At 40.1% G+C, this 27,238-nt stretch overlaps 1 protein-coding gene across 1 annotated transcript in view; it reads right to left on the bottom strand.

Moving 5' to 3' along the window:
- lig1 (ligase I, DNA, ATP-dependent) overlaps positions 1-27,238 on the bottom strand; it is a gene marked incomplete at its 3' end in the record, with an annotated part of 69,848 nt that overhangs the window by 34,549 nt on the left and 8,061 nt on the right. The window contains exons 4-17 of the mRNA XM_079243491.1: positions 26,511-26,676; positions 22,674-22,811; positions 18,851-19,234; positions 18,562-18,670; positions 14,081-14,167; positions 12,004-12,060; positions 11,322-11,380; positions 10,715-10,828; positions 10,401-10,567; positions 9,976-10,052; positions 9,644-9,735; positions 6,657-6,756; positions 6,404-6,489; positions 5,392-5,507 (exon numbers count right to left, since the gene is read on the bottom strand). Coding sequence (XP_079099617.1) covers positions 5,392-5,507; positions 6,404-6,489; positions 6,657-6,756; positions 9,644-9,735; positions 9,976-10,052; positions 10,401-10,567; positions 10,715-10,828; positions 11,322-11,380; positions 12,004-12,060; positions 14,081-14,167; positions 18,562-18,670; positions 18,851-19,234; positions 22,674-22,811; positions 26,511-26,676 — 1,752 coding nt within the window. The remainder of the gene's footprint in view (positions 1-5,391; positions 5,508-6,403; positions 6,490-6,656; positions 6,757-9,643; positions 9,736-9,975; positions 10,053-10,400; positions 10,568-10,714; positions 10,829-11,321; positions 11,381-12,003; positions 12,061-14,080; positions 14,168-18,561; positions 18,671-18,850; positions 19,235-22,673; positions 22,812-26,510; positions 26,677-27,238) is intronic.

Here is a 27,238-nt window from a genome sequence, read left to right as displayed (position 1 = left end):
AACTGCTCGGCAGGAACAGTAGATGGTGTTTTTCTACACTGGCATTGCGCGAACACACACCTAAAGGCTTCAGGGGACCAAGTAGGGCTGGATGATAGGACCAGAATCTCGTATCCCAAGATAGCTCATTTTATATCCCCATAACCATCCACATAACAACATTAATTTTTTTTGTTTAATTTTGTGTCAGTCATCAGTAATGTGTCAGATGTGCTTGGCAACGGCAGCAGTGATCTCCTTCCATCTGGGGCAACTATGGCCGTCTGACGTATCACGGGTAAATGCCTGTTGCAGCGTTTGTGTCTGGAGTTTATTATGATCGTTTTCACCACCACTATATGCTGCTTCTGTTCATTGACTCTATTCTTTATTCTGTATTCTTTATCCAAATTCTAGCGCAGGTGATAAAATGAGTTACTTACTTAGTCCGTTGTTGGTACAGAGAGCTAGTTTGTCATCGGTTCCACGTCAGTCTTTTTTATGTCCAAACCGCATCCATGCTAGAGAAATGTCCCCTCTTTTATGTAGAAGCTCATCAGTTTTGGTTGGCTGGTCAACTTTTAGTGAATTATCCGACTCTGAAACGCATCTGCTACAGTCTTTCTCCATGTTTGTTTGTATATTGCAGTGTGCATGCCGTAAAGCGCATCTTGACGGAAAATATTGTAGTAAAGCATCTTATTGTGGCGTAAGCGAAAGAGCCTCATATGAAAAGATAAACATTTTCTATCATCCAAACGATATATATCATCATATAGCCCAGCCCTAGGACCAACACTTCCAAAGTTTTTGTTTCAAAAACAATGTATGTGTGTATGTATAAGCTAAGAGGGAGTGATAGTCCAGTTATTACAGAGGTGAGTTGGGGTCCAGAGGCCTCGGGGTTTAAGTTCCTACTGTGCTGACAGAGGTGAACGACCCCAACACCCCTGAGCAAGGACCTTGACCTCCTAAGTGGTCCTCAGCAAGGCAACGTACTGCTCTCTAATAAATGTAGATTTGGGTAAAACGCAGAGCCTGTTTTCCCTGTTGAGATAAATAAACTTGTTGTTTACGACCATTGTATTTACGTGTGTGACCTTTTTCTTTTTTGTGGCGGTGACTTTAACGTCCATGCAGTGTATTATAGAGGCGCTCACACCAATGATCCATTAATCAAGCACATCTGACAAGCATAAAAGCATATCAACAGTTGCTAAGGACTTCGCCATTGTGCGGTGACAGCAGCAACAGCTGTATCTGTATGCAAGCACAGTGTTTTTGACTTGATAGTAACGCCGGAGACATTTGGAGTCGCTGAGTGAAGTGTGAGAGTGACCAGCATACCAAGGCTGCCACTTTCTTGGCATTGTGTTAGGACTCGCTTTAATGCTCCAGACCAGCAGAATGTCAAAGTTCTGCTTTCATAGATGTGATTACATTTCCAAAGATCACTTGATCAAGCGCAAGTAATTAGGAGAATCAATACTAGTTTAAATAGCACCAGGCAGCTACTTAAACTATGAAGTCCAATGGAAACATTAAGGGTGTACTTGCTTCTTTCACAGCCTGTGTGTTCTTATGCTATCCATCTTCAAAGTCAATTTTTTTTCTATGGTTTATACACACACAATGACTGATCATTTTCAAAAACATGAGACCTACAACTCAATAATGTGCCTAGACACGTATGGTATGGACACAGATGGAGCTGCTACCCCAAAGGGAAACACACTGCATTGTGATATAAACTGACATGAATAAATATGCTGCACTGTGCATTCAGAATGAATTAGAGGTTGATGTTGTAGAGGAGTGCAGAGCAAAGGAAAGGACAATCATTTTAAAAGATGAAAAATGACAACTCTGAAGAGGGTTTTTTTTCCAAGTGTGAACTCTGCTTTCTTGAACTTTACTGTCACACAATTGCTCCAAATGATCCAAACACAAAAAAACAGGTAAGTACTGTCGCTACTCATATCCAGAGAGGAATTAAGGATGTTTAATATACTGGTTGACCCACTGTGACACCATTTTATTTAAATACTCCATCAATCCAAGCTGTAGTGACTTATCGACATAGCATGATAATTTTGCTGCTCTGGACAAAAGCACATCCATCTTTGCATCTATTATATTTTATTAAAGCTGGGTGGTATCTCAAGTTTTTAAATTGCATCAGTATAATTTTACACTAAGTTTAGGATTAGACTCTCATTTATGACAAAAGAGTCCATATTGCTGCCACTTGTATATTAAAAAATATTGACAAAGTTTCTCATAATAATGAGATCAAAAGTCCTAATTTTGAAATCTGTTATAATTATGCAATAAAAAGTAACAAAGTAAAAATGTGAGTTAGATTGATCTAATGACATTTCATCTCATAATGGTCTTTTCTCTCATATTCATGATGTTTTATCCTATAAGAAACTGTGTTAATATATGCAATTTACAAATTGGGCTTTCATCTCTACAATTCTACTAAAAGAGCCTTCAGTTGGCCTGTTTCTTTTTTTCTTTTTTTTTTTTTTTTCACACCCCGACTACAATAACTTCACGGCTCCACCTCTCTTTGTAATTGGAGCACATCCCACCCCTTTCCCACCACTCACTCCTGCAGTGGTAACATGGAAACCGGAGGTGAATTGTGGAAGAGGAACAGTTGGCTCAGCTATTTGCAGATGGTTCAGATTCCAAGTTCACACAACACAACTGTTGTGGCTAACTGTCCAACGCCATTATCTACTTAGCCACTGCAGGCTAAACACGGGAGATATTGATGACGCGCACTAAGATGTATGTTCTCCTTATTGCGTTTGTTTATTTTTATAGTTACTTTAAATAAATTACAATGAACAAACAATACACAGAGCAAAAACATCTAATTGTGGTCAACAAAAAGTTTACTCCCGAGCTCACCCCACTTCTGCATCCTTACAGCCAAAACAATGCGCTCAGGTGAGTGCAACTATTTGTAATGTGTGCGTTCACACCCAAAGTGACACACCCTCCACCCAAGTGCCAATCAAGCCTGCACATGTCAGCATATTCGCAGACATTCATGTCTTATAATATGGCTCCTACAACAACCACTGGTTTTGTTCAAATGTGTCAGCACTTGAATAATACTTCTGAGTGACCTAGTTCTTAAATCCAAGATAATATTTTTGTGAATGCCACAATCTTTGTAAATATTGTAATTGGACTGGCGAACAAATTCATTTGCAAGAACTGTTTGCAAACAAGACTGATTATCCCGATCCCAATTATGGAACAGGATGCCTTTATACAGCTGCTAAAAACCCTGAATGACCCAAGACATCAGCTAAGAGTTAGCTAGAGAAGTGCTTTAAAAAAGATGTGAGAAAGAGCGCAGCACTGCCTGAGTGGCAATGGTCTGTTCACTGACTAGTAATTCCTTTACAAGACAGGAGAAAAGGACAGAAAGGAAAGCTATAAATCACATATAGGGCTGGGCGATATGACCAAAATCTCATATCCCGATATAGCTCATTTTATATCCTCATAACGATATAGATAACGATATAAAATTGTTTGTGTGATTTAATATCAGTCATCAGTTATGTGTCAGATGTGTTTGGCAATGGCAGCAGTGATCTCCTTCCATCTGTGGGAACTATGGCCGTATGACATTTCACAGGGAAAAGTCTTTTACAGTCGTTACGTCTGGAGTTTATCATGAGCGCTTTGGCCACCACATAATGCTGCTTTTGCTCGTTGACTCTATTCTTTATTCTGTATTATTTATCCAAATTCTTGCGCAGGTGCTAAAATGAGTTAGTCCGTTGTTGGGACTGTGAGGTAGTCTGTTGTCGGTTCTACATCTGTCTTTTTATATCCAAACCGCATCCATGCGACAGAAATTTCTCTTTTAATGAACAAGCTCATCAGTTTTGGTTGGCTGGTCATGTTTTTGTGAATTACCCTGCTCTGAAACGCGTCTGCTACCGTTTTTCTCCATGTTTGTTTATATATTGCAGCGTGCATGCCGTAAAGCAAGATATTTTCTATCGTCCAAACAATATAAATCGTCATATCACCCAGCCCTAATCACTTGTAGTAATAATTTAGCCAAAGAAATATAAATACGGTCCATATTGCACCATCCTATGTACTATAAAACAAATTTTTTAGTTCAATAAATTAGTTCAAACAGTTTCTGATAGCTCCAGTTCTTTCTATTGATACTAAAACATCTTCCAGCATGACATGATTGAGTTACAGATGACAAGACAATGAACATAACATTGCTGCTAAAACATCTTGTTCATCCCTACTCTCTTCACCTTATAACTTTTTTTTTTTTTTTTAATGAAATGCTTGACATTTCATTCCATAACTAATTTTACTAATTCCTAAATGAGGACTGTGGCGACATCCTGCCTCATGAATCACCTTCGCCTGTTTTTGTGCTACAAATCCTTCAAGTATTTACATTTTTTTTCTTTTGAAACTGCAGTAGTCTGACAAATAAACTCATAAGAAAAAGATGAGAAAAAGAACGATTTTTCCTGCTGTCAAACAGGCAAATCTAGCAATCCGATGGCAGTACAAAAAACAAACACACACATACACACACGCACACACACAGACACAGAGGGGAGATGAACTGAGTAATGCATCACGAGTCCCCCTGCTGGCTGAATGAGGCACAGTCCACTGCAGTGAGACCAGAGAGAAAGAAGTAGAAGAAGAGGATGTCATAGGGCTCACTGCCTCCATCCTGTCTGTTGCCGTTTCTCTGCCTGCTCATCTCCTTTCTTCACATTCAGCTCAGTTCAAAGGCACTTTATTTGGCGGTCCAAAATTAACAATAGAGCTGGAGGGGTTTACATTACAATTCCTCTCTTACTGCACATTTTATGTCATGAAATTTCCTCATCCCCTCCACCATCTCCTGTTGTGCCTTCGTATTCGCCTCTCACTTCTCTGATGTGTCGTGTCTTTTCTGTTTCTAGCCTGTTAAAATCCCCCTCCCCTTCTCCTCACTGGCCCACAGTGGCAGAAGTAGCCAGCTCTGCCCACAGGCCAAGGGTAAAAGCAGCACAGCTGTTTATCTTAAAAAGAATAGGCAGGCGCGCGCGCACGCACACACACACACACACACACACACACACACACACACACACACACACACACACACACACACACACACACACACACACACACACACACACACACACTGCCAAGAGCACACAGTCAAAGTCACACAACAGCAATACCTCATATTAAAAAATAAATAAAAAAAACACAGCTGAGAGGTATACGCATACAAAATTAAGCAGGGCATATGTCGGGTGCCAAAAGGAAGAAAAACAAACAGTTGCACTTTTGTCACACTGACATTCAGCTATAAGCACACGCACACACACATACATACACACACACCTGTGCGCGCTCGCCGTCATATTTGTACTCGCAGGTGAATGCCGCCTCGTCAAACTTCTTCATGACCTCGCCGACACCCTTCGTGGGGTGAGCCAACATGGGCCTCAGCGGTACACCTGGAAGGTAAAGGGATGGTGGGAAAAATGTTGGAAGCGAGCTCCTTCTAACAGCAGGACAAACCAACAAACACAATCATGTATTTTTCATGAATTATAAATAGTAAAGTCGGCATTTCCGAGTCAGCCCAGCAGAGATTCTTCTCTCACTGGTTGCATGTGTGGTTAACATGACGAAGCAGAGCAGCCGAGCTGCCGCAAACATGCCTTCAGGTTACATGAGAGAAGAAGCTCTTTATCAGTATGCACGGGAAAATAAAACTCAGGAGCTGTGAATTTTCCTCCAAAGCCACAATCTCACACAGAAAACTCATCATTGCACCGATTCTGCAACACAAACCAGGTGACATAAGTTTGTTTGTTTGGTGCTGATATTCAAGTTCTCTGAATCACATCTCCAGGGGCAACCGAGTTAAGCTTCAAAAGCAGCAGGAGATGATAATGAATGTACAAAACAAATTCCCTAATCACTGCTTCAGAGGAAGAAGCTGATATGGCAGGGCTATGTTGTCCTAATTGGCCGTCCTATTCAAAGCTTCGGCAGCTCCTATAACCATTTTACACTTCAGAACAAAACAACCCCCTGAAAAAACAATTGTTTACCTGCCAAAAGAGCTGCTAGATTTGTCAAACTGACCAATAACAGCCAATTTAGCAGCATTCAGAGGAGTGGCTGGTTTTAATTTCCTTCCTTGGTGCCAATGCTTGTTATCACACACAGCCTGACAACGGTATAATTGGAAGGTAATTCCTACTTCTGTGCAATCTTATCATTTTGTGATGAATGACTCAAATAGGAAAACAGACAAATCTCCTTTGGTTGGATCAATAAACAAATAAACAGCAGCCATAGTTTTGGATAACACAAACATTCTTCCTTCTGATTGGCTGCTTACCTGGTGTGAGTGTGCAATGCTTGGGAAGCTGGTCAATGCCCTCTTTTAGCAGAACAGGGATGATGATGTCGTAATTGGGCATTTCGCTGCATGGAACAAGGGCGGGGGCAAAAACATAGACAATAATCAAAATATTTAAAACAGAAAGGAACCAGAATCAATGATGGAATAAGAGGGACAAGGACTGAAGGAGGATGGACGCCTAGATGGTGACACCAATAATAGAGGGCGGCTTAGTTTATGTTCCGTTTACCAGTAAGTCTGTTTGAGGATGAGACTCTTCTCTTCGATCCAGGTTCGCCTGCTTTCAGCACTCATACCCTTCCCTGCATCAATCACAGCAGGAGGGAAACCTATGAAGAAAGAGGGAAAGTAAACGCAATTTAAACAGATCTGAGTGTTTGAACATTTACATGACCCGAGGTTTTGCTGGATGAAAGGTAAAAGACACTTCAAAGACCAGGAGACATACAAAAAAAATGTGTACCATTGCACATCAGTGTTTTTTTTTCCCTTCACAATGAATATTTCACTAAAACTTAAGATCTTATTTCGTTCCATGTGGGATTGAAAATGTTCAAACAAAGAGGTTGAAATCCCAAAGATTTATTTTGCTTCACAATTTCACATGAATAATCTTGGTTTTGATAACGATTCAATAATAAATTAAGATAAATAATTCACTACAATGATCCACTGCAGCCCTGCCATAATAAAAGTGCTTGTAGTTGACCTGTCTTATGAAATAATGGTGAAAATAACAAATAAATACAAATCTTAACACAAATATTCCCAGACCAGACCACATATCAATGCAAATTTTCTCTGGTCTAATCGACTCTTGTATAACCTTCAGTCGTGACTACGCCACATGTTTTAACAAATCACAGCAGATCCAATTTAATACAGTATCTGTGGAGGTGGTGAGAACATGCGTTACACACCACAGGGTTACTATTTTCACATACGATGGAACAGCATTATGCATTGTCTTTAACACAAATGGTGTTAATTTCAGCTTACACTGCTCTAATTAGAACAAAACATTTTAACACTGATTTAACAAGTCATCTGAAAACATCATTACACAACCCCCCCCCCATTTCAGTGTCACCTCCACGTTGAGATTTCTTTGCACCTGTGTAATGAAAATTTACACCGCACCACTGTGAGCCTCACAAATCCAGCTATACAACTTTGATCGCTATAAAACAGTGTGATGGTGCGATACCAACGTTTCTGGAAATGTATGAAAAAAATCAACAGTCCCTGATTGTGTGAAAATATGGTTTAAAGTTTTGATAAATTAAATTAAAGCCCCTTTGTACCACACAAATTTAGCCTGACTTGAGCAAAGGGAGACCCATTGTGGGAAATGTTGGCTCTGGATGAAGCTAATGAGCTGAAACACATCTGGTGTTGGCAATGCTGAAGGCTTAGAAACCAAATATTGTGATAAGGCTGTTGTGGCAACCTTCCACAACTGAACCAATCAGGATCGAGCAGAGAGCTTCATAAGACGTCGTTTATCCTTTTTGGAATAAAGTTTAGGGGAAGAAATGTACCTTGCCATGACGGACTTTGTGCTCTCTAGCTTCTGCAGTGTGGTTTTTAAAAGTAGCAGTGTTACTATGCACGCAGGCAAAAGTTTGTTTGCTGCTCTTCTTTTTTGGGTTGAAAAGCTGTTTGGCAGCGACTGATACATAAATGTTGGATCCCTTCAACAGAGAATGCGCACAGAGGTCACCGCACTGAGAGACTGACCACCATTTTGGGGAACAGGCAGTAGTTCAGTGGTTTTCTTAATCTTTGTGTTATTTAAAATTAGAAACAAACATTTAAAGTTGTCGCTGAGTTTTGTACTCGCCTGCAGGAGCAGCGCACAAAAAAGAAATGAATCAACAGATTTTCATCCCGTTTCCTGGCAGCGCAGTGATGAATACATCACAGAGAACACGGGATGTGATGTGTGCGGAGGTAAAGATCTCTGCATTTACAAAGCGGCAACATCAGTTCGATGAACGGGATGATGAGCAAACAGGTGAGGCGGCTCACCTGGTGGTCTATGTGGAAGGAGATGTTGGCTGTTCACATACAGGACTTCAGATGAAACTGGACCGATTTGAAAGACACCCCAATGAGAACAACACTTTCCTCAACAATACTGTGACTGCTTGTTGTTTTATGATTCTGATGTCCCAGTGTTGTTCTGCCAGATACCCAGTCAAACCATTAAGGAGTGTTTACTATTTTCAGAGGTTTCCGAGTAGAACTGCTACCAGATCCAGTAAAAATTTTTATTGCAATATATCGTTGTATGTTTTTGTAATATTTTAACTTACTTCTGCATATTTTTGCTTGTTTTCATACAGTTACTGCTCCTTTTCCTTCAACAAGATCTATTAAATCCTTTAATCCTGTATATTTAGACATCCAGCTGCCCCTCTTATAACAACATCATATTTGTTTATCATGAATTAATCCACAGAAGTGATGATATATTGGATTTTGGAATCAAAATATCAGATCAGTCATTGATTAATTTACAAACAGTTTTAGCATGATGTGTGTAGTTTCAGCTGAGTGTGCAGACTTCTACATGTCAATCCATTTGTTTGTAAAAATGGCTGCATGTGCATTTAATGATCAGTACAAACGTATTCTAAACACGTGGATGATGTCTGAGATTAAAACAGGAGGTAACTTGTGTCACACTGAACTCCATTCCTTGTTCAGCAACTTTTTGCTTCTCATGAGAGCTGAAGGGCTTTTTTTTCTAGGATGTGTTTCGACACATTTTACAGGTCAGACAACTGAAATCGTAGATGTAAACAGTAGCTGGGTCCCCTGAAATAGCAGACAAGCCCATGTGACATGCATATTCTCAACTGACAATGTCCAATCTGAAGCAGGCTTGAGAAAGAAAAAAATAAGCACATGAAGGTTTTATGATTTGGGTTGAAATTAAACTGAGTTGTCTTTGGACAAACTGGTTGGTTGGTTGGTTGGTGCTTTTGGTCTTAAATCCTCTTTTAGGATTTCCTGGTCTACGACAGATGGCCTATATAATTTGCAGAAGTTTAACATCTACCTCACATTTAAGTTTGACTAAGAAAGGAAAAAAAAAAAGTTTCAGACCCATCATATTTGCTCAGAGCACTTTAGAAACTTTATTTTTCTTTGTTATGTTAAAGCAAGTGTAAAAATTAAGAATAATTACAGCTAAGAAGAGGTGGTTACCTTGTCTAGGTGGGGTCAAGCAGACAGCCTGGCTGAGAGCAGAGAGCACACTCTGCTCAGCAAGGCCAATCCTCAGCTTCCCAGCGAGGGACCTGTCCATCAAACCCAAAAAGATCAACAACAGTCAGTGTAGATGCCCATTTGCACCTGCTACACATGACCAGAGCTACACGCTCAGACAGACACACAGGGAATTGTGAGCGCTGGTGAAATTCTGTGTATATGAACGTGCAAATGCCTGCGGTCTCACAAGCAGCAGAGCTCATCTATGTGTGTGTGTGTGTGTGTGTGTGTGTGTGTGTGTGCGCGCGCGCAAGAGAGTCTTATTTTACCTGACTATGTAGCGGGCCTCTGAAAAGCGGCATGCCACAAAGAGGCCTTTGATGATGTCGATTTTCTTATTCATGGCCTGAAGCGGACGGGAGGAAATTGAGATTGGGAGAAGAGTGAGTGGAGACGCCATGCAAAAAGACAGAGGTTACCAGTTAGTACAAACTCCATGTTCAAAGCAGGAAATAAAAGAAGTAACCCAGCAGCAACAGGGAAGAAAAAAGGGAACTAATTGCACAAGGAGATTCCAGCCAGGTGACAACTTACTCAAAGGATGAAAGATTAACCTTTGCTCTCTGAAGAGGACAAACCAATCATTTCCTGCCAAATTTAAGGCCATCTTAACATTTCTTCTCCCTCACTGGGCTCAATATTTAGAAACAAAACTGTGTTTTCCCCAAGTCGAAAATCTTATTCTGTGACTCACCGAGTTCCCACTCATACTGGCAATTTCCTTCAGTTTCCTGAACACGCCCCCTACTGTCAGACTGGCGGGCTGGAACATCATGCGCTGGTTGCTACGGGAACTCTCTGCCACCAGGCCCAAATCTCCTTTTTCCTGGGCTTCAGCCTTAATTTTCTCCAACTGTCGCCCTGGAAACAAGAACGAGATGTTAAATAGGCTGCCTCTTTAGTTAATGAGCAAAGAAGGGGAGGGAAGGGGGGGGGGGGGGGGGGATCGGGAGTTAGGCTGGGAATACACAAGCAGCATTTGGATGCAACGGCGTGCGTGAGGATTACCAGTTGCTTGCGCGACGGCTTTCATCAGCACCGTTTCTCCGACGCCAAGTTCTATCCCCAGGTAGGCAGGGCCGAGCTGGTTCAAACACAGGTACACGCAGCACAGCAGGTCGTCTAGGACAAACAGAGGAATTCACACACACATGACTGCACAGGTCAACAAAAGAAAGCACAAACCTGGACATAATCTTAGAAGCAGCTCTGTGGGGACAACACACACACACACACACACACTTTTAAACGCTTTGGGGGGAAAAAAAGAGGGAAAACAAATAGAGATATACACACTTGGATGCAACCAACAGCACAAAAATCCATTGAGGATAGAGACAGTGAAGCACAGATATACACAACAGTAACAAAGACGCAAGATCCACTCTCCCAGTCAAAAACACAGACGTTCAAACAAGAAAAACACAAACAAACACATCAGCAAAAACATTATCGGAATCCCTCAGGTACATGCACACACGCGCGAACGCAACTGATGTGTCCTCCCACTTTTATGTGCAACCTGGCTTCATCATATCCATGATAGAGAGGCTGGCAGCCAGCTGCCTGCGTGGCTGCATCCGCGTCATTACAGTAGAGATAAAATAGTATTTACCTGGAGAGAGCAGCAGCACGGAGCGAAGCAGGTTCGACAGCGTCTCGATGTTTCTCAGCCTGCGAAATGACAAAAGGATTGCTCTCAGACAACGAGGAAGAGCTAAACTAATGTTAAGCCCATCCGGTGAGGAAGAAAATGAGATTTGTCTGGAGGTTTTAATGGGACCTGCTGAGTTAGAGGAACACCTCAGATGTAAAATGTTGTAAATCAGTCTTAATAGGTATTTGTACTTTAATATACTTGAAAGATTAAAATAAAATAAAGTCAAATGTGCTGTTGATGTAGTTATAAGAGATTTAGGTTACAAAAATTACATAAAAATCTAGTTTTTTTTATTGGATTATTTGTTTAAATCAAAAGGGACAATAAAAAGGAACCTCTTAGTCAGGTTTCTGAAAGTAGTGACTAATAACAGATGATGAAAACTAAGTAGTGCATATAAATGTTTTCAGCATCATAGTACACTGATACAGTACTGATATTTTGTACACCTGCAGAAAGCACAAAATTGAATCCACCTCTGTTCGTTACCTTCCTCAAATTTTATTCAAAACTTCCCAGCAGGTAGCCAGATGGGTAGATTTGTAAAGAAAAAAAAGTGCTTTCTGTGCACATCCTTCTAAAGAGTTTCAATCACTTCCTCCCAAATGCTGCCTTTTCTTCCATATGGAGCTCTTACCTGCCAGAGTCCTCTTCAATTTTCTCAAAAGTGCGAGACACTGCCAAGTACGGCACTCTGGAGAGAGATGAGCACGTAGTTAGCAAGCGAGGCATCCACCCTGAAAGAATTTTTTACATTCACAGCGTCCGGCTGACTCGGCTGTTCGGAGCAACTAGCAATTAGTGCAACAGGAGAGGAAGCTTTGATTCCAAGGTGTCAAAAACGCAGAAAAACAAGAATGAAGAGGACAAAGGGTGGAGCTGCAATGTTGGGGAAAATAGATGCGCTTGCAAGAATTTGACACATGAAAAAGGAGCCATTATGCTGAACATGATGGGAGAATAAACAACCAAAACGTTTAAAAGCCATAAAGAGAGTCAGTTTTGTGATTCGCTTTGAGACTTCTGGATGCTTGAAGAGCTAAATAAAGACAGTAAACGTGTAAATGAAACAGCTGAAAACATAGCTTTTTTTTAATCTTACATAAAGTTTTATTAGATATGTTAAAGTCAGCGGAGGTTTTGAAATGAGGCTAAATATGTCCAGTATAAAACAGACATCCATCAGGATAAATACAGGCTGAAACCACAAGAGAACAATACTGCACACTGCAGGATAAATCTGATGTATGCACTGTAGCCTTAATGCTAAATTCCACGGTTCTCCATTTGTACGTTGAAAGCTCTTCAGTGGCCTGAAAATTTTATTCCCTCTGCAGCTTCTTTATGTCTGGCTCGGGAAGGCACAGAGTGGGAAATAAACAAATAAATAAATAAAAATGGAGGGAGAATAAACATCTACCATAAATTATGTGTAAAAGCCTGAATTAAGGTTTCCATTAATTAAGGCATGTTTTGTGGGAACACTGGTTGCCTTAATTTTGCATCCAGAAGCAGGAGAGAAAAAAAACAGGGAAAGGTTGACATTTGACCTCTGTGCACACTGGAACTGCTTTGCAGTGATCCACTGTTCGCATCCACATAAACAGATTTTTCAGATTTCCACAATTCAGAACTATTTTTAAAGTCTGAAGATAAAACCTTAAAACTCTGTGCTTCTCTCTGTCTGCCTGTTATTTCACGTTATTTATTTATCTGTGTTCTTTCTGAAGAAAATGCACGCAGAAGCTCAACTGTTTATTAGTTAATATCCTGAAGTGTTTTATCTTCAGGACAGCCTCGGTTGTCAGATTATGAGGCTAAAATTATTTAAATGAATGTATCAATAGATACAGCAACACTAAGACCAACGACACAAAATTCATATTTACATAATTACACTTTTTCCACCAAACGTTTGTTGCTATTTAAAATTATTTATGCAACTTTTGACCCGCTATCCTCACAAAACCTCCTTCAACTCATCTAGTCTCTGCTGCAACTGTGCATTAAAAACATTTTATTGGATCCATTACCAGCCACAGAGGAGCAGTATTTTTTTTTCCCCTTTCTTAAAACAAAACTTTGTCACTTGTTGATCGTTGGCTGTTCTTGGTTGGACATTATCAATTTAATTCAATTCAACTTTATTTATATAGCGTCAAATCACGGCAATGCCATCTCAAGACGCTTTACAGACAGGAAAAAAACATAATGAAAGCCAATTCATAATAGCCTATATAAGGAAACCAACAGTTTGAGTTGTCTATTTACGACATGTAATTGGCCGACAGTTTGACAGGGAGATGCTTCATCCTAATTTCCAGGTCAAAACAGATGTGTCTTAGCAACCCAGTAGCGATAGCGATATTACTAAAAAGTGATAAATAAAAATGATACCATCACTAATTGTGGTTTTACCATATAAAGTCTGAATAACTACATTTTGCAGCCAGGTTGGAAATTCCTGGATTGGATATAAATGCCTGGAAAACTTCTAGACTAACTTTTGGCATTAGAAGTGATGGCATTCAGACGCTCGGGTGATGTAGTGAAGTTTTTAAGGGTTTAAAGATGCAATAATGTGTACAATAGAGAAAATTCACACTCTGGAGCCAAATTTAAAGTAGCCAAATGAGTCCTTATGCATGGCGTTATATATTCTGCGACCTTGCTTTTGATATTCAGAAGCAGGACAAGAATAAAGTTAAACTTACTTCTGGCCTTGTTTCCAGCAGGCATGGTCCACAGGATGGTAATTTGGCCTGGATGGATCATAATCTGTTTGTCCTGAAGTTGACTCGCTGAAAGAACAGAGAAATGTGAGAGAGGATCTTTTGGATCTTAAGCCTGTTGCATTCTCCACGAGAACCCCTGTCATGCGCACGAGGCTGCAAGAACAAAATTATGTCATTTTGTTCTCGTGGACGTGACCGTGGACAGCTTGTGGCTTGTTCTCGATACAGCACACAAGCAGAACTGCCTTCTCACGGGGCTCCGAGAAGTATTGTGCAATTGGTCGGACATTGGAGGTAGGCGTGGTGAAGCGAACAGTTTTTGATGATGCAAGTTGACCCGGATAGCTTTAATAAAACAGCCGATCAAGGTGGTGACAAAGTACAAACATTTTTGCAACATGGCTTTTAAAACACACAAATCCAGTTGTGTGCACAATCCGCTATGCCACGGACAAAATTTTTTGGTAAATATGAAATAACCGTCTTTGTTGCACATAAAAGCACAGACATCCGCCCCGCAGTGACCCCCGCCTTGTTGCAGACGCAGCTTCTCGTGGAGTATGCACTGACCAGAGAAAATCAAACTTTTTTTCTTGTTCTTGCGGCCTCATCGGCAAGAACAAAGTTCTTAACAAGCTTTACTGAAAGGTGGCAGCTGTTACAGTCACTGATGCTAACAGGGGTGGGAAAATTTAATCAAAAAATTGAAAAATCTGGATTTTTTTTGCTTCACAATTTTAAAATCTTTTTTTTTTTTGTTTCAAAAATCTTTTTTTGTTCACAAATAAATAAAAATAGTCCATTTTAAAATGGTGGTCATTTTTATTGTTTTTATTGATCTTTTTACTTTTCTTCTTGGGCAAAATAGCAGCAGAATGATGATCTGGCTACTGTTGTTTATGTCCTCATTGAAATCAAGAAAAATGACGAGCAAAAAATAATGTTTTTGTTTTTAATCTACAAAAAAAAAAAAAAATCAGCAATATCGAAGAATTGTAAGAATCGCAATTTAAATCGAATCGGTACCCAAAAAAAATCAGAATTGAATCGGGTCAAAAGCAAATCGTCACAGCCCTACTAATTAAACTTTCAAAATGACACAGACTGAGGTTATATTTAAATAAATAAATAAAAACGACCACACTGCAAATTTTTACAGATTATTTAACTGTGGAGGAAAAATAAACAATTACACAGCTAATCAGTCAAAACAAAATGAAAAAGTAAGTAAAAATTTTTTTTTAAAAAAAGAAAGAAAAAATTGTTATCCGTCCAATCCATGTATATTAAGTGTTCTTTCTCAAAACATGGAGTGAATGCGTAAAGAGAGGGAACAACAGCTGTGGAATTTATTTTGTATGCATCGCCATCAGTCTTTCACTGTTGCACACAAGGCGCTGATGAAAAATAAATAGGGAAATGAAAAATGTATTTCCTTCTTCTTGAACTGTGAATACTTTGTAGCGGAGATGGTTAATATGACCCCAAAACGACAAAACAATTACATACTGCTGCGGCTGCTTCTGGTAAACATACATGTAATGAAAGTTCTGCTACACATGAGGTACACGGAGATGATGTAAAGACAGAAAATAAATAAAAAACGTAATTAAATGAATAAATAATTCGAGATGCTACAAGCACTACTGGGTGGATACCTTATTTATACACACATCAGGTTCAGAAGGATCTGCGTTTCTTGTCTTTTTAGGCCAGGCGGTGTGTTAACACATAAGACACATGGGATTACACACTACATTCACGTGGCACAGAGGACAGGCTGCACTTTGTATTTACCCTCAGATGTTTGTTTGCTCTTTAATCACATTGCAGTAATTGAAAGGGACTCGGATGGCCCAGGTGGCCACATGCAGATTTTGTTATGTGCAGCAACACTAGCGAACTGAGGCGACCCCGTTAAAGTGCCTCATGTGTTCTCTTTGACACTTGAGAATTCATCTCTTCTGTCTCCGAGAGGCTAACTAAATGATGTTCCACAGAAACCTTTTAGAAAGTGTCCACAGTTGAGATGTTTACTGCATTTTAAGAGTTTTTGCAGCCCTAACAGCACACAGTTGCCATGGAAACGGTTTATTTCCAAGGACTCTGTGGAACTATGATTACTTAAACTGTCAGAAACGGAGAAGAAGAAAAAAAACAAATTGATTTTTGTTGCATGAATTTTAAACATGTTTGACACGGAAAGACAAAACTTGAGTTACTTTGGGTTAGGGCTGGGGCGATATGACCAAAACCTCACATCATATGACCAGCATCTTATATCACAATATACCTTTTTTTATGTCCCCATAACGATATATAAAACTACATAAAATAGTTTGTGTAATTTTGTGTCAGTCATTAGTTATTTGTCAGATGTATTTGGCAACGGCGGCAGTGATTTCCTTCCATCTGAGGGAACTATGGCCGCATGACGTTTCCTGGGGAAAAGCCTGTTGCAGTGTTTACGTCTGGAGTTTATCATGAGTGTTTTCGCCACCATTTGACGCTGCTTTTGCAGCTTTTGCTCGTTGACTCTTCTTTATTCTTTATCCTGGTTCTTGCACAGGTGATAAAATGAGTTAGGTTGTTAGTTAGTTAGTTAGTTAATTAGTTAGTTAGTTGTTATGACTGTCAGCTAATCTGTTGTCGGTTTCACGTCGATCTCTTTATATCCAAACCGCATCCATGCGACAGAAATTTCCTCTCTTTAATGAACAAGCTCATCAGTTTTGGTTGGCTGGTCATCTTTTAGTGAATTATCCTGCTCTGAAACGCGTCTACAACCGTCCTCCATGTTTGTTTATATATTGCAGCGTGCACGCCGTAAAGCTCATCTTGACGTGAAATACTGTAGTAAGGCACCTTATTATGGCGTAAACGATGGAGCCTCATATGAAACGATAGATATTTTCTGTCATCCAAAGAATATTGTCATCTCGCCCAGCCCTACTTTGGGTTATTACCATAGACTGCATATAAAGAGATGGACGGCGTCTCCGTGACATCCCCCATAGGTTTCTGAAGAGCTGAATTAAAGGTCGGTTCCTACCATCACCATTTTGGCAGCGTCATGCGTGTCGTCTCGCCCAGAAAATACAAATATGGGCAAAGAGGTGGAGCTGAGAGGGAGGCTGTGAGCGTCATGGCAGATGATTGACATCGAGAGAACTCCGAGCTTTATGTAGCGAAAAGCTAACCAAGCTAATCCCGAGATAACGGGAGCTAACCAGCTAACGGAGGTAAGCGGGCTAAAACTAAGTCACGTTATTAACCGGCTAAAAACGCGGTTCTACGTTCTTACTTGAAGCAGGAGATTGATACCTGTCAATCAAAAGGACACGCCCCTAAATATGCCGAACTTCGAGGTTAAATTTCTTTTAAATGGGCGAGTTAGAAAAAAAATTCACTCCCCCCACAGTTGTCATGAAGGTAAACCTGACCTAGAAACCGAAAATGGATTTTTGAACCAGGCTGTAAACGTGTTTATTTCTGCCGTGAAGTTGGTCTTTTGAACATGGGAGTCTATGGGGATTTGCTCTGTTTTGGAGCCAGCCCCTAGTGGATGTAGAGGGAACTGCAGTTTTATGCACTTCAGCATAGGCTTCACTTTTAACTGCCGGAGGCTGCCGTTTGGTTATTACTCTTATCTTACTTAAATATAACTACTATCACTGGTTGAATGTCTGAATTAAGATCAGTTTTGACTTAGTAGAATAACCAGCTCAGGCTAAATTTCTGGCCTGTTTATGTCATTCCCAGTGTGAGATGTGGCTCTGAATTTGATTACTGGAATTATTATTATTGGAGTTTTCTGACACTAAACGTTTGGCTAAAGGTCTGCTCTTTGGCTGCTTTACAGATTTCTAGCATTATTAACAACAAAGTTAATTTTTCTGAACTATAACAGAGTAATTAATTCTCCAATAATGCCAAACAAAGTCTGTGGATTCACCAACATTACAGAAATGTTTTAAACTTCACACTTGAAGTGAGTTAAATCCAAACGATGATGACTAACTGGCTTAGTCTAATTAGCAGCGCATCGAAAATGAGATGAATTCCTGTAGATTTTTAAGGCATCAAGTAGCCTCTCCTCTACCAGCAGTGAGTCACTTCAGCTCAAGGAGGAAGAAGAGGTGAGAGGGAGATGAGAGAACGTGATGTTAAAAGCTGAATGGTTAACATGGTTGTACAGAAGCTTTAATTAAACCAAGAATATGTCAAGTTCTTTTAATGTTAAGATTTCTTAATTATCTTGATTGGAAATTATTTTTGCACATCATGCAGTGCTCTGCACTTGGATCAAATCAAGAATGGGTTTGGTGTTAATATTCAGTGTGTGCAACTGCACAAAACTGTACAATCTGCCTGAACACAACATGAGAAATAAGTCAAATTTTCAATCATTTTAGTCAATAAAGCAAACAAAACAACTTCCTGTTTGTAATTCACCATACCTCTTTGTGTCTTTACGCTCCTCCTTTGACGTCTTCTTCTCTGGAGTCGTTTTTTTCTCTCCTTCGCTCTTTTCTGCCGTCTCCGTCTTAACCGCTGCTTTTCGCGGAGCTGTGGGGGGGGGGGGGGTAAATTAAAAAGTGAAGGTGGAGCAGGGGTTTGCAACAGGAAACGATTTGCCACCTTCTCAAACTGATAAAAGCAGAGCACATATCCAGATACTTTTTTTTTTTTTTTTTTTTTTTTTTTTTTTTTTTTAAATGCAAGCCATGCATATTTCCCCACCCTTACCAAAGAAACTGCTGATGGGGGTCTTCTTGGCTGGCTCCTTATCTTTCATTTCCTTTGCCTCTTTCTGCTTTTTTTTAAGCATTTGACTTTTTGGGCTCTTTCCTCCATCTCCCGTGTCCTTTTCAACCACTTCCTCTGTGGTGACGGCGAGTCCTTTCTCATCATCCGTATCCTCCTTTGCTTCGCTTTTCTTTTCCACCCCCTCAGCTTTCTTTTCTCTCTCATCAGAGTTCTTTTTCTCCACCTGCTCCTCCTTCTTCTTGGCCTTTGCTCCGTGGCTTTTCTTCTCGTTCTCCACCTCCTCATCTGGGCTGTTAGCCTCAGTCACTGGCTTTTCAGCCTTTTCTTCCAAGGCTCCCTCCTCCATGGGTTCATCGGTGTTCCCTACACAGGGGAAGACAGAAAATGAATGCAGTCATTGAAGAGATAAATGCCAGCAGGTTTACTGAAGGCAACTGTTTTTTTTTCTTTTCTGTGAGGCCATGTTTAAAAGGTAGTTTTCAACTTCAATAAATGCTGCGGGTGATATTTCCAAGGCTTCCATTTCATCTGAGACAGTCAAGTAGGGGAGATGGTACTATTGACAAACCTGCAGCAGTCAGCCCCAGCCAACAGAGCAAGGGTCAGAAAGCCCTACATGAAACTTTAATTTACTCATTCATATGGTTTTTTCTTTGTTTCTTATGTTTGTTCATTAAAGGTGGAGTATGTAAGATTTTCAATATTTTCAAAATAAATTTAAAAAATAACTACAATCATAATTAGATAGTTTTTTTTAAACATGTAGGTTCCAGTCTGTCCATATTTGATGTGTTATTAAATTACAAGTTTTATTAATGACAAAGACCCTTCTTAAATGTTTGCCTACCAGTAAAAAAAAAAATAAATAAATGAAAGAGTGCTTTTTGTCATTTGTCCTTAATTAAACTTGTAATTTAATAACGCATCAAATATGGACAGACTGGAACCTACATGTTAAAAAAAAATCTAATTATGATTGTAGTTATTTTATTAGTTAATTTATATTGAAAATATTGAAAATCTTACATACTCCACCTTTAAAGTCTGATTGGCTACTGAAGCCATAAAACATTTTAAATATGAAGAATTGAGGCTGTTTTCCTGCTTGCCGTACCTGCAGCTTGAAATTTAAAAACATTTAATTTCCTAAACAATTTAATTTGTAATGAGACATGGTGGCAAACATGGACCCTGCAAATTAAACACCACCAAACAGGAAGCGGGACACGCTTCTCTTGTCATCTTGCTTAATACACGATTATGAAAACAAGGCCCCAGAAGCTCGTCTCACTTAAAGAACCACTGACTTTACTTTGATCCCCTTCAGCTACAACACTGCACAAGCAATTCTCTTAAGTAAAATTTAGCTGCATGTATCCTGTCATGGACAGACTATTTCCTATTTTACCACAGCAGATATAAAAACAATGTAGCCCTCCGCTCCCAGATGTTACTAGAAAGTCAAGAAAAAAGCTTATTAAAGAAGTAAAACACATTATGAATAGTTCCTGTAACTACGAAAGGAAGTACTCGCTCTTTTAGTGTCCTCTACACAGGAAACATCATGATGGTACATGTCTGGTTTATCATGTTCCAACACTTAATAACCACAAGGATCTTCCTCCATTCAGCAGAGAGCTCTTGACGCTGAAACTTATTCTTCAGGGCACAAGGAAAAAATAGACTTTATATTTATATTTTCTGATTATTTCTGCATTTACAGGAGATGTGGATAAAATAGACTCATCATGCTGATTTTCTTCATCTGTTTAAACATTTCAGGCAGGATTTTGTGGTAGAAAAATGTGCTAAATTGACCGTTTTTGTGCTCTACCACGATGTTAAAACATTAGAATACAAAAACAGGGAAAGACTGGGAAAGTATTTGAGGCTGAAGGGCATTGTTTAGGTAGTTGTTACCAGGAACACAGCAACAGGCAAAAGGGATTCAAACTTTGTCTGGCTGCTTTGAGAGGTTGTAGCCTGCGTATCTGAGGGAGGACAACCACTCAAAAAGTTGAACTAAACTCTTCCTCAAACAGCGAGGAAAGTCATGCACGGTGGTTTGCTGTGATTTTAGACATTTTACATAAGTTTGCATGTTAATCAGAAACAGAAATAATTTGATGTATATCAGGTGGGACGGAAGAACACAGAGTTTTCAAAGCTGCAATAAAGTTGCAGACAAAATTATATGGATGTGCAAAATTAAATGAGAAATTGTCACGTGTGCATTAAAAGTTTCAATCTCATTGCGACGGGGCTCTTGGTTGTTCCCCTCAAATATGGCGCAGTCGGGACTTGGTTTGAGTTGATTTACTGAACTCCTGGTAAATCCACCAAGGTGCAGCAATATTTAGAGTGATAAAATAAGTACAATATTCTATTTTTTGTAAGATGCTCTTGTATCCAAAAGATGTCCAGCTCCAAAAGCACTCTTGTCATTCGCTACACTCTGTACTCCTAACTCTCAACACCAGACAACTCTGAAATGAGCGTCTTATCAAAACCAAGCCCAACAGGAACTTCCCCAATTACCACAGATAACTGTTGTTTACCTGAAATCCCCACAGCAATACACACACAAACCCATAAAAAAAAACACACATTAGAAAACATACAGAAACTGTTGCGTTACATCCTCTGGCCATATAAACATTGTAAACCCACTGACACAGTTTTCTTGCATCCCCAGCTGACATGGATAACATCCCGTATGGTTCCCCTCCTGTAACCTAATCCCAGTCACAAACTATTAGGTGTGGACCCCTAAGAGTTCTCCCACTGGCAGGTGGTCTACGGAGACCTGCGGGTGAAAATCTGTGGATATGACAATCCGTGACTCATTCAAGTAGGTGGGTGTGGGCGTCTGCGAGAAGGTGGCTTTGTATCACACATCATCAAAAGTTCCTAGAGGGTCTGCCTGTAACATGTTTTGATTTCTACCTTCTACGAAGGAGCAGGTGACGACACTTATGACAGGGAGCAATGCTCTGACTGGTCCATGAAGATGTTTAAAGTAAGCAACGACTTGTTGAATGCAAGAAAGCTGCACCAGCATTTTCCACCAGGAAGGAAACAAAATTCATCCAAGTTTTTATAACATCTAAGCAACATGAAACGTCTGTTATGATAAAACTACGTAACTTTCCGAACTTAAAAAAATGTGCCGTGACTCGTATTGATGGTACAGTGCAGGGTTTCCCATGTTTTCATTAGTTTTAGCTCAATAATTATTTTTCTAGATCGATGCATATTTGTTTTCCTCACAGTTTTCCGTTTGTTTGAATGTTTCCAAACAAGAGATCAGACAAGAGTCAAAAACAGACTGAAGAGTATGTTGAACAGAGAGCTAGACTTAGTCTGAGATAAATACAGATACATTTTTAATTATTTGTTAATCTACTAACTGTCATTTGCATCTATTCAGCTACATTTTTATAAAAATGCATGTGTATTTGTCACCTTGATGGCTTTTAACAGTTCAAAATACTTCCTAAAAGAAAATAAAAACAAATCTAAAATATAAAATGATATGTTTACTTCCAAGTCAACATATAATGAATTCTTTTCATTTCTCCTTTGATCCCCCATTCAGCCGGTGCATGCAATTATTTGGCATGAAGACAAACTAGAGAATGGAGTGAATGGCAATGGGGAAGCAAACACTCAGTGACGTTGCCTCAGTTTGTTTCATCATTTGTCTTTGTTCTACTTCCCAACCTCCACCCTCACCTGCACCTCTCCAGACCCACAGATGAGCTGCGGTCTTATCAGACTTGCTGCAGAGGCGAAAGCATACCTGCACTGCTGGCACTGCTCTCCACACGGGGTCGTTTGTTTTGCTGACCCGGCTCCTCCGTGACCTCGGCCTCTTCTTTCTGACTCTCGCTGCCGCTCTTGCTCTCATCCAGCTTCCTCTTGGGGAACATCTTCCTCGCTGCACACGTCAGGAAAGGCATTAGATTAAAACGGGGGGGGGGGGGGGGGGGGGGGGGGGGGTTGGGGGGGTGTAAATAAATAAATAAAGTGAGCGTAGTCCCAAATGAAACGATGCCATGATCAAACAGAAAGAGAATGTGGAGACGAAAACAGGATGAGTCTGCTCTCTTACTGCAGATATGGGGCAACGAAAGCAAAGAGAACCACAGATACCTACTTTGCTAATGAAAACACTAATTCCATCCTGAAAAACATTATGCAGCCCAGCAGCTTACAGTTCCAGTATAATTTCCTCTGTAATTTTATGCAGCAGCAATGCTTCGGGGGTAATTTTGGTTCCACATCCGCCCCGTTATGCTCATTGTTAAAGTTTAGCAAAGGTAGCATTGCTGTTGTTTTTCCTCTGGTTATCATAATGAAAGCATTAACCCAAGACATTACGGATGCAATTCCTGGTCAAATTAGTATGTTACTTTAATGTGATGGTTTCTCTGGCAGCAATGGTGCATGGTGGGTGGCTTTTTACTGGCAGACCACCGAATACCAACACTGCAAATCCTTAAAGACAAAGGCATGGGATGCTGAGAGGAGGGTGATCAGATTTACTCCTGCAAGAGTAGCGAGAGGAAAATACAATGAGAAAATAAGTATTTATCAAATAAAAGCAAGTATCAGACAACTTTGTAATCCTAAGCAGCGCAAGCTCTTTTTAAAAAGGCCTACACTGCTGGTATTATGTGGAAAGTAAACAGATTTTTCATTTTAAATGCACATGCTAATACCTTAAGAACTGACAAATAATGAGCAAAGAGAAATATCGCTGCTCTCCTGCAGATCTTACACATGTTAAATATGAAGGTGTTGTGCACCAGCTGCAGCAGTAAGAGAATAATCACCACGCATGTTCAAGCTGCTTTTAAAAGTAAACAAAAGCTGCAAACCGCAAAAGGGAGCTAAATAAACAGCGGGAAATCAGCTTCGATAATAGGACATCAATGCTCCACTGGTTCTGTCCAGTCAGCAGAAACAACACATTGCAAAAACAATATGGCGGTAATAACGTTATTATCATAATGCAAATACTTGCAAAAATAAATGATATAAGCTAGAAGAGGATGTACTTGTGATTCAGCAGATGAGATTAATGAGAGGCTGTGAAACGTGGGTCTGGTCTGGAAGCAGTCAATGTTAAGACAGCCAAGGGAGTCAACAAATAAAACAGAAAATGGGTTTTTAGTCGTTTCTAGAGGATAAACTTTTAATCATTTCAGTTTGTGTTGAATGTCTTTTTTTCTCCCCTCAATGTGAAATAATGAGCATTTGGTGTCATTTGGCTCCTGCTAACAGCTAATCAAGCTAAACAGCTCAAGTGTGAAAAGCTTAATCCACTGCTGGTGTCAAAGTTCAAAATGTGAAGCCCCAGGATTAGAGATGGGAGACAAATATATAATAATTATGTCTGAAATGGAAACTGAAATGTGATCTGTCAGCGATTTTACGAATCCAGCAGACAATGACTCGACTCCTCTAATTTCTATATTTACATGTAAAATGGCCACAAAGGCAGAAAGTTAATTTACAAGTTCGACTCCTTGCCTTTAGCTGAATGTTCTGCTGCTCTGACAGAAGAGACAGACTGCTTTCTTAAAGCAGACTATTCGGGAGTACCCTTTAGACAATGGATTGGCAGATTGTAATCTGCCAATACATTTGATCTGCCACGTTATTTGATGACCAATCACTAAAGGATCCAATTAGAAGGGTCTTTCTTTAAACAAAGACAACCTAAACGTCTCAGTTAAAAGGAATCCTCACTATTCTGACTATTCTCACTGTTAGCGACAAACCTCAGATTACTTAAAAAGTAGTATGTTTTAAAGCAGGGGTATTCAGCTTGGTCCTACGAGGTCCACAATCCAGCAGGTTTTCCATGAATCCCAGTTCCAATATGGCTGACTAATTATTGAGTCTGTGCAGATCCTGATAGGCTGTTGGATTCAGGTGTGTTGAAGCAGAAATACACGGGAAACTTGCTGGATTTGAGACCTAGTGGGACCGAGTTGAACAAGCCCGTTTTAAACATTTGACTTATTACTTTACCTATGAAATGCACTTTGTGACGTGGTTCTCAAAACAAGAAGGCAAATGTGACTTGTTCATGGTTAGTTTCTTTTTCTCTCCTTAAACTGTAAATATATAGAAATTATTCTGCACAGTGTTGTGGCTGGTTTCTGTTTCCAGCCAAAAGACAACTTCCTGCGTGATGAGAGGGGGAAAGCTGAAAGGATGGAAAAGCCTGTAGATGAACACACTCCCTAAGGACCCATGTTTATGTTCTCTACACTTTTCTCCTCTGAGTCATTTCAAGCCACAGCTGGTAAAAGAACTAACGGAGCTGGTGGTTATAAACGAAGGCTGAATGCAACAATTTTCTGTCACAAAGCGTTTCCATAGCGAGCAACAAACAGTGGAAGAAAAGATGTCCTAATGCTGGGATGTAAACCAGCTTCTGTCACTGTCACAGCCTCTGAACCATCAGTCATGATCCCCAGATATAAAGGAATGACTTCTCCGGATGACCCACAGCTTCATTTCGCCACACTGTATGAAAGTGTATCGTTTTAATCAACTACAACCAATGCTGCATACATGTTTGGTATGCAGTCGTACAGCGGTCCAATACCCGTTAACTACGGATCATATCTGAAAATTATGAATCATATTCACCCAGATAAGCAGCTGTGAAAAGGAAGACAATCAGTCTGGTTAGTCAGACTAAGTCTAAATTACTTTGAAGTTTTCCTGGTTGTTAAATACAGAATATCTGTTGACATTATTTAATGTAACGTTTATATGATTTTTATAATGTTCATTATAATGTGTAACACACTTCTTAACTATGTATTTGAACACGTATGATTCATGTGCTTATCATGAACAGATCCTGGCAGAAAGCTGAGATGCTTACAGCAAACACTGAGTGTGTATTGGGAAGAAGCTGCTGCACAAACAGCAGATATTTGGATCCACTCTGTCCTCTTCATCCATCTGATCCTCTCATTTCTTCATCATTTTTCTCCCCATTGTTTGGGTTTAAATTGCAAAGACGGAGGGGAAACACTGAGCGTGTGTACTGCTGTCTGGAGGCAAGGCCGCAGCAACCCTCACAGGCCATTACCCAGCGCAAACAACAATGGCGTCACATTAAAAATGTATAAAAACTAAACAGAGTATTTTCAAGATCGCATTTTTGTTCTTCCTAATCGGAGTCCTCTTTGAAGAGACACTATCCTGCAGGCACAACATGTTTCCCTGTTGCAACACACCTGATTTAAATGAGATTGATCTCTGACAAGGTCAGCACAAATCTCCTATTGTCCTATTATTTCAAGTCAGGTGCGGTGAAGCAGGGAAACGTCAGAAAGTCTGCAGGACAGTGGACCTTCAGGATGAGAAGAGGTCAAGTCAGACATGGTCTTATTGTAATTTAACTATTCATTTTTAACTACTGAGGTGGAGTAAATAATTTAAACCTGATGCTCGATTGTCAAAAAATAAACCAGCCAGATGTAGTTTGGTATTCATTTAGCTTGACATTAACATGTGGCCCTTTAACTGATGATTTCTAGCCAGGTAGTTTTAGACCCTGGTCCAACAACAAAACTACAATCCAACCAGCTCACACACTGACACTGACCAGTCTTGCGTTTGATAATCCCAGTGGGGGAGATGGAGTTGGGTGTGCTGGGGGTTGATGGTGAAGCTGATGAAGTTGACGTAGCTGGAGTGGCAGGGGTTACCGGTGTGGCCGGGGCCGGCGGTGGAGACAGCGGGGTGGGAACTGCCGTGAACACATCATCCTTCTGAAAGACAAAAGCAGGAGTGTAATTATTCATTTGATGAGTTAAATCACTGACAGCTGAGGCATCGAAGTGTTACTGAACACTCAGGATGGGACAGGAACAACGGTTCAAATCCTTTTATCTGTGAATAAGAGCCAACCGGAGACTTTAAGCCTGGGAGGCTGCATGTAAGTAAGTGTTACAGCAAAACAACTGTGTGGATCATGAAAAACAGTGCAAAAAGATGTTTGGGGGAAAAAAAAAAAAAAAATCACAGAGAACCATCAGGGAGGCACCTGGAGGCATTCGGCCTGCAGCAGCACAATAAATCCAAACTCACAACCACAGGTACGAGCAACTATCCAAGGATCTCATCAACGAGTCGGTCTGGGAGAAAGAACTCATCAAGTCTGCCTAAATCCACAGGAAAAAGCAGTTGCGCCTTCTCCAAGAGGCTTTCAACAACCTACTTGGTAAAGTTGATTCATGGTAGCCGCACCTACTCGTGTCAAAGGCCTGTGGGACATAAATTCTCAGCTGGGCCATTTCAGATCCACTGGGAACACTTTACAACAGAAAGCAG

The sequence above is a fragment of the Telmatherina bonti genome (assembly GCF_933228915.1).
Source record: "Telmatherina bonti genome assembly, chromosome: 7".
In the NCBI taxonomy this organism is placed as follows: domain Eukaryota; kingdom Metazoa; phylum Chordata; class Actinopteri; order Atheriniformes; family Telmatherinidae; genus Telmatherina; species Telmatherina bonti.
This window is presented reverse-complemented; position numbering and strand designations above follow the sequence as displayed.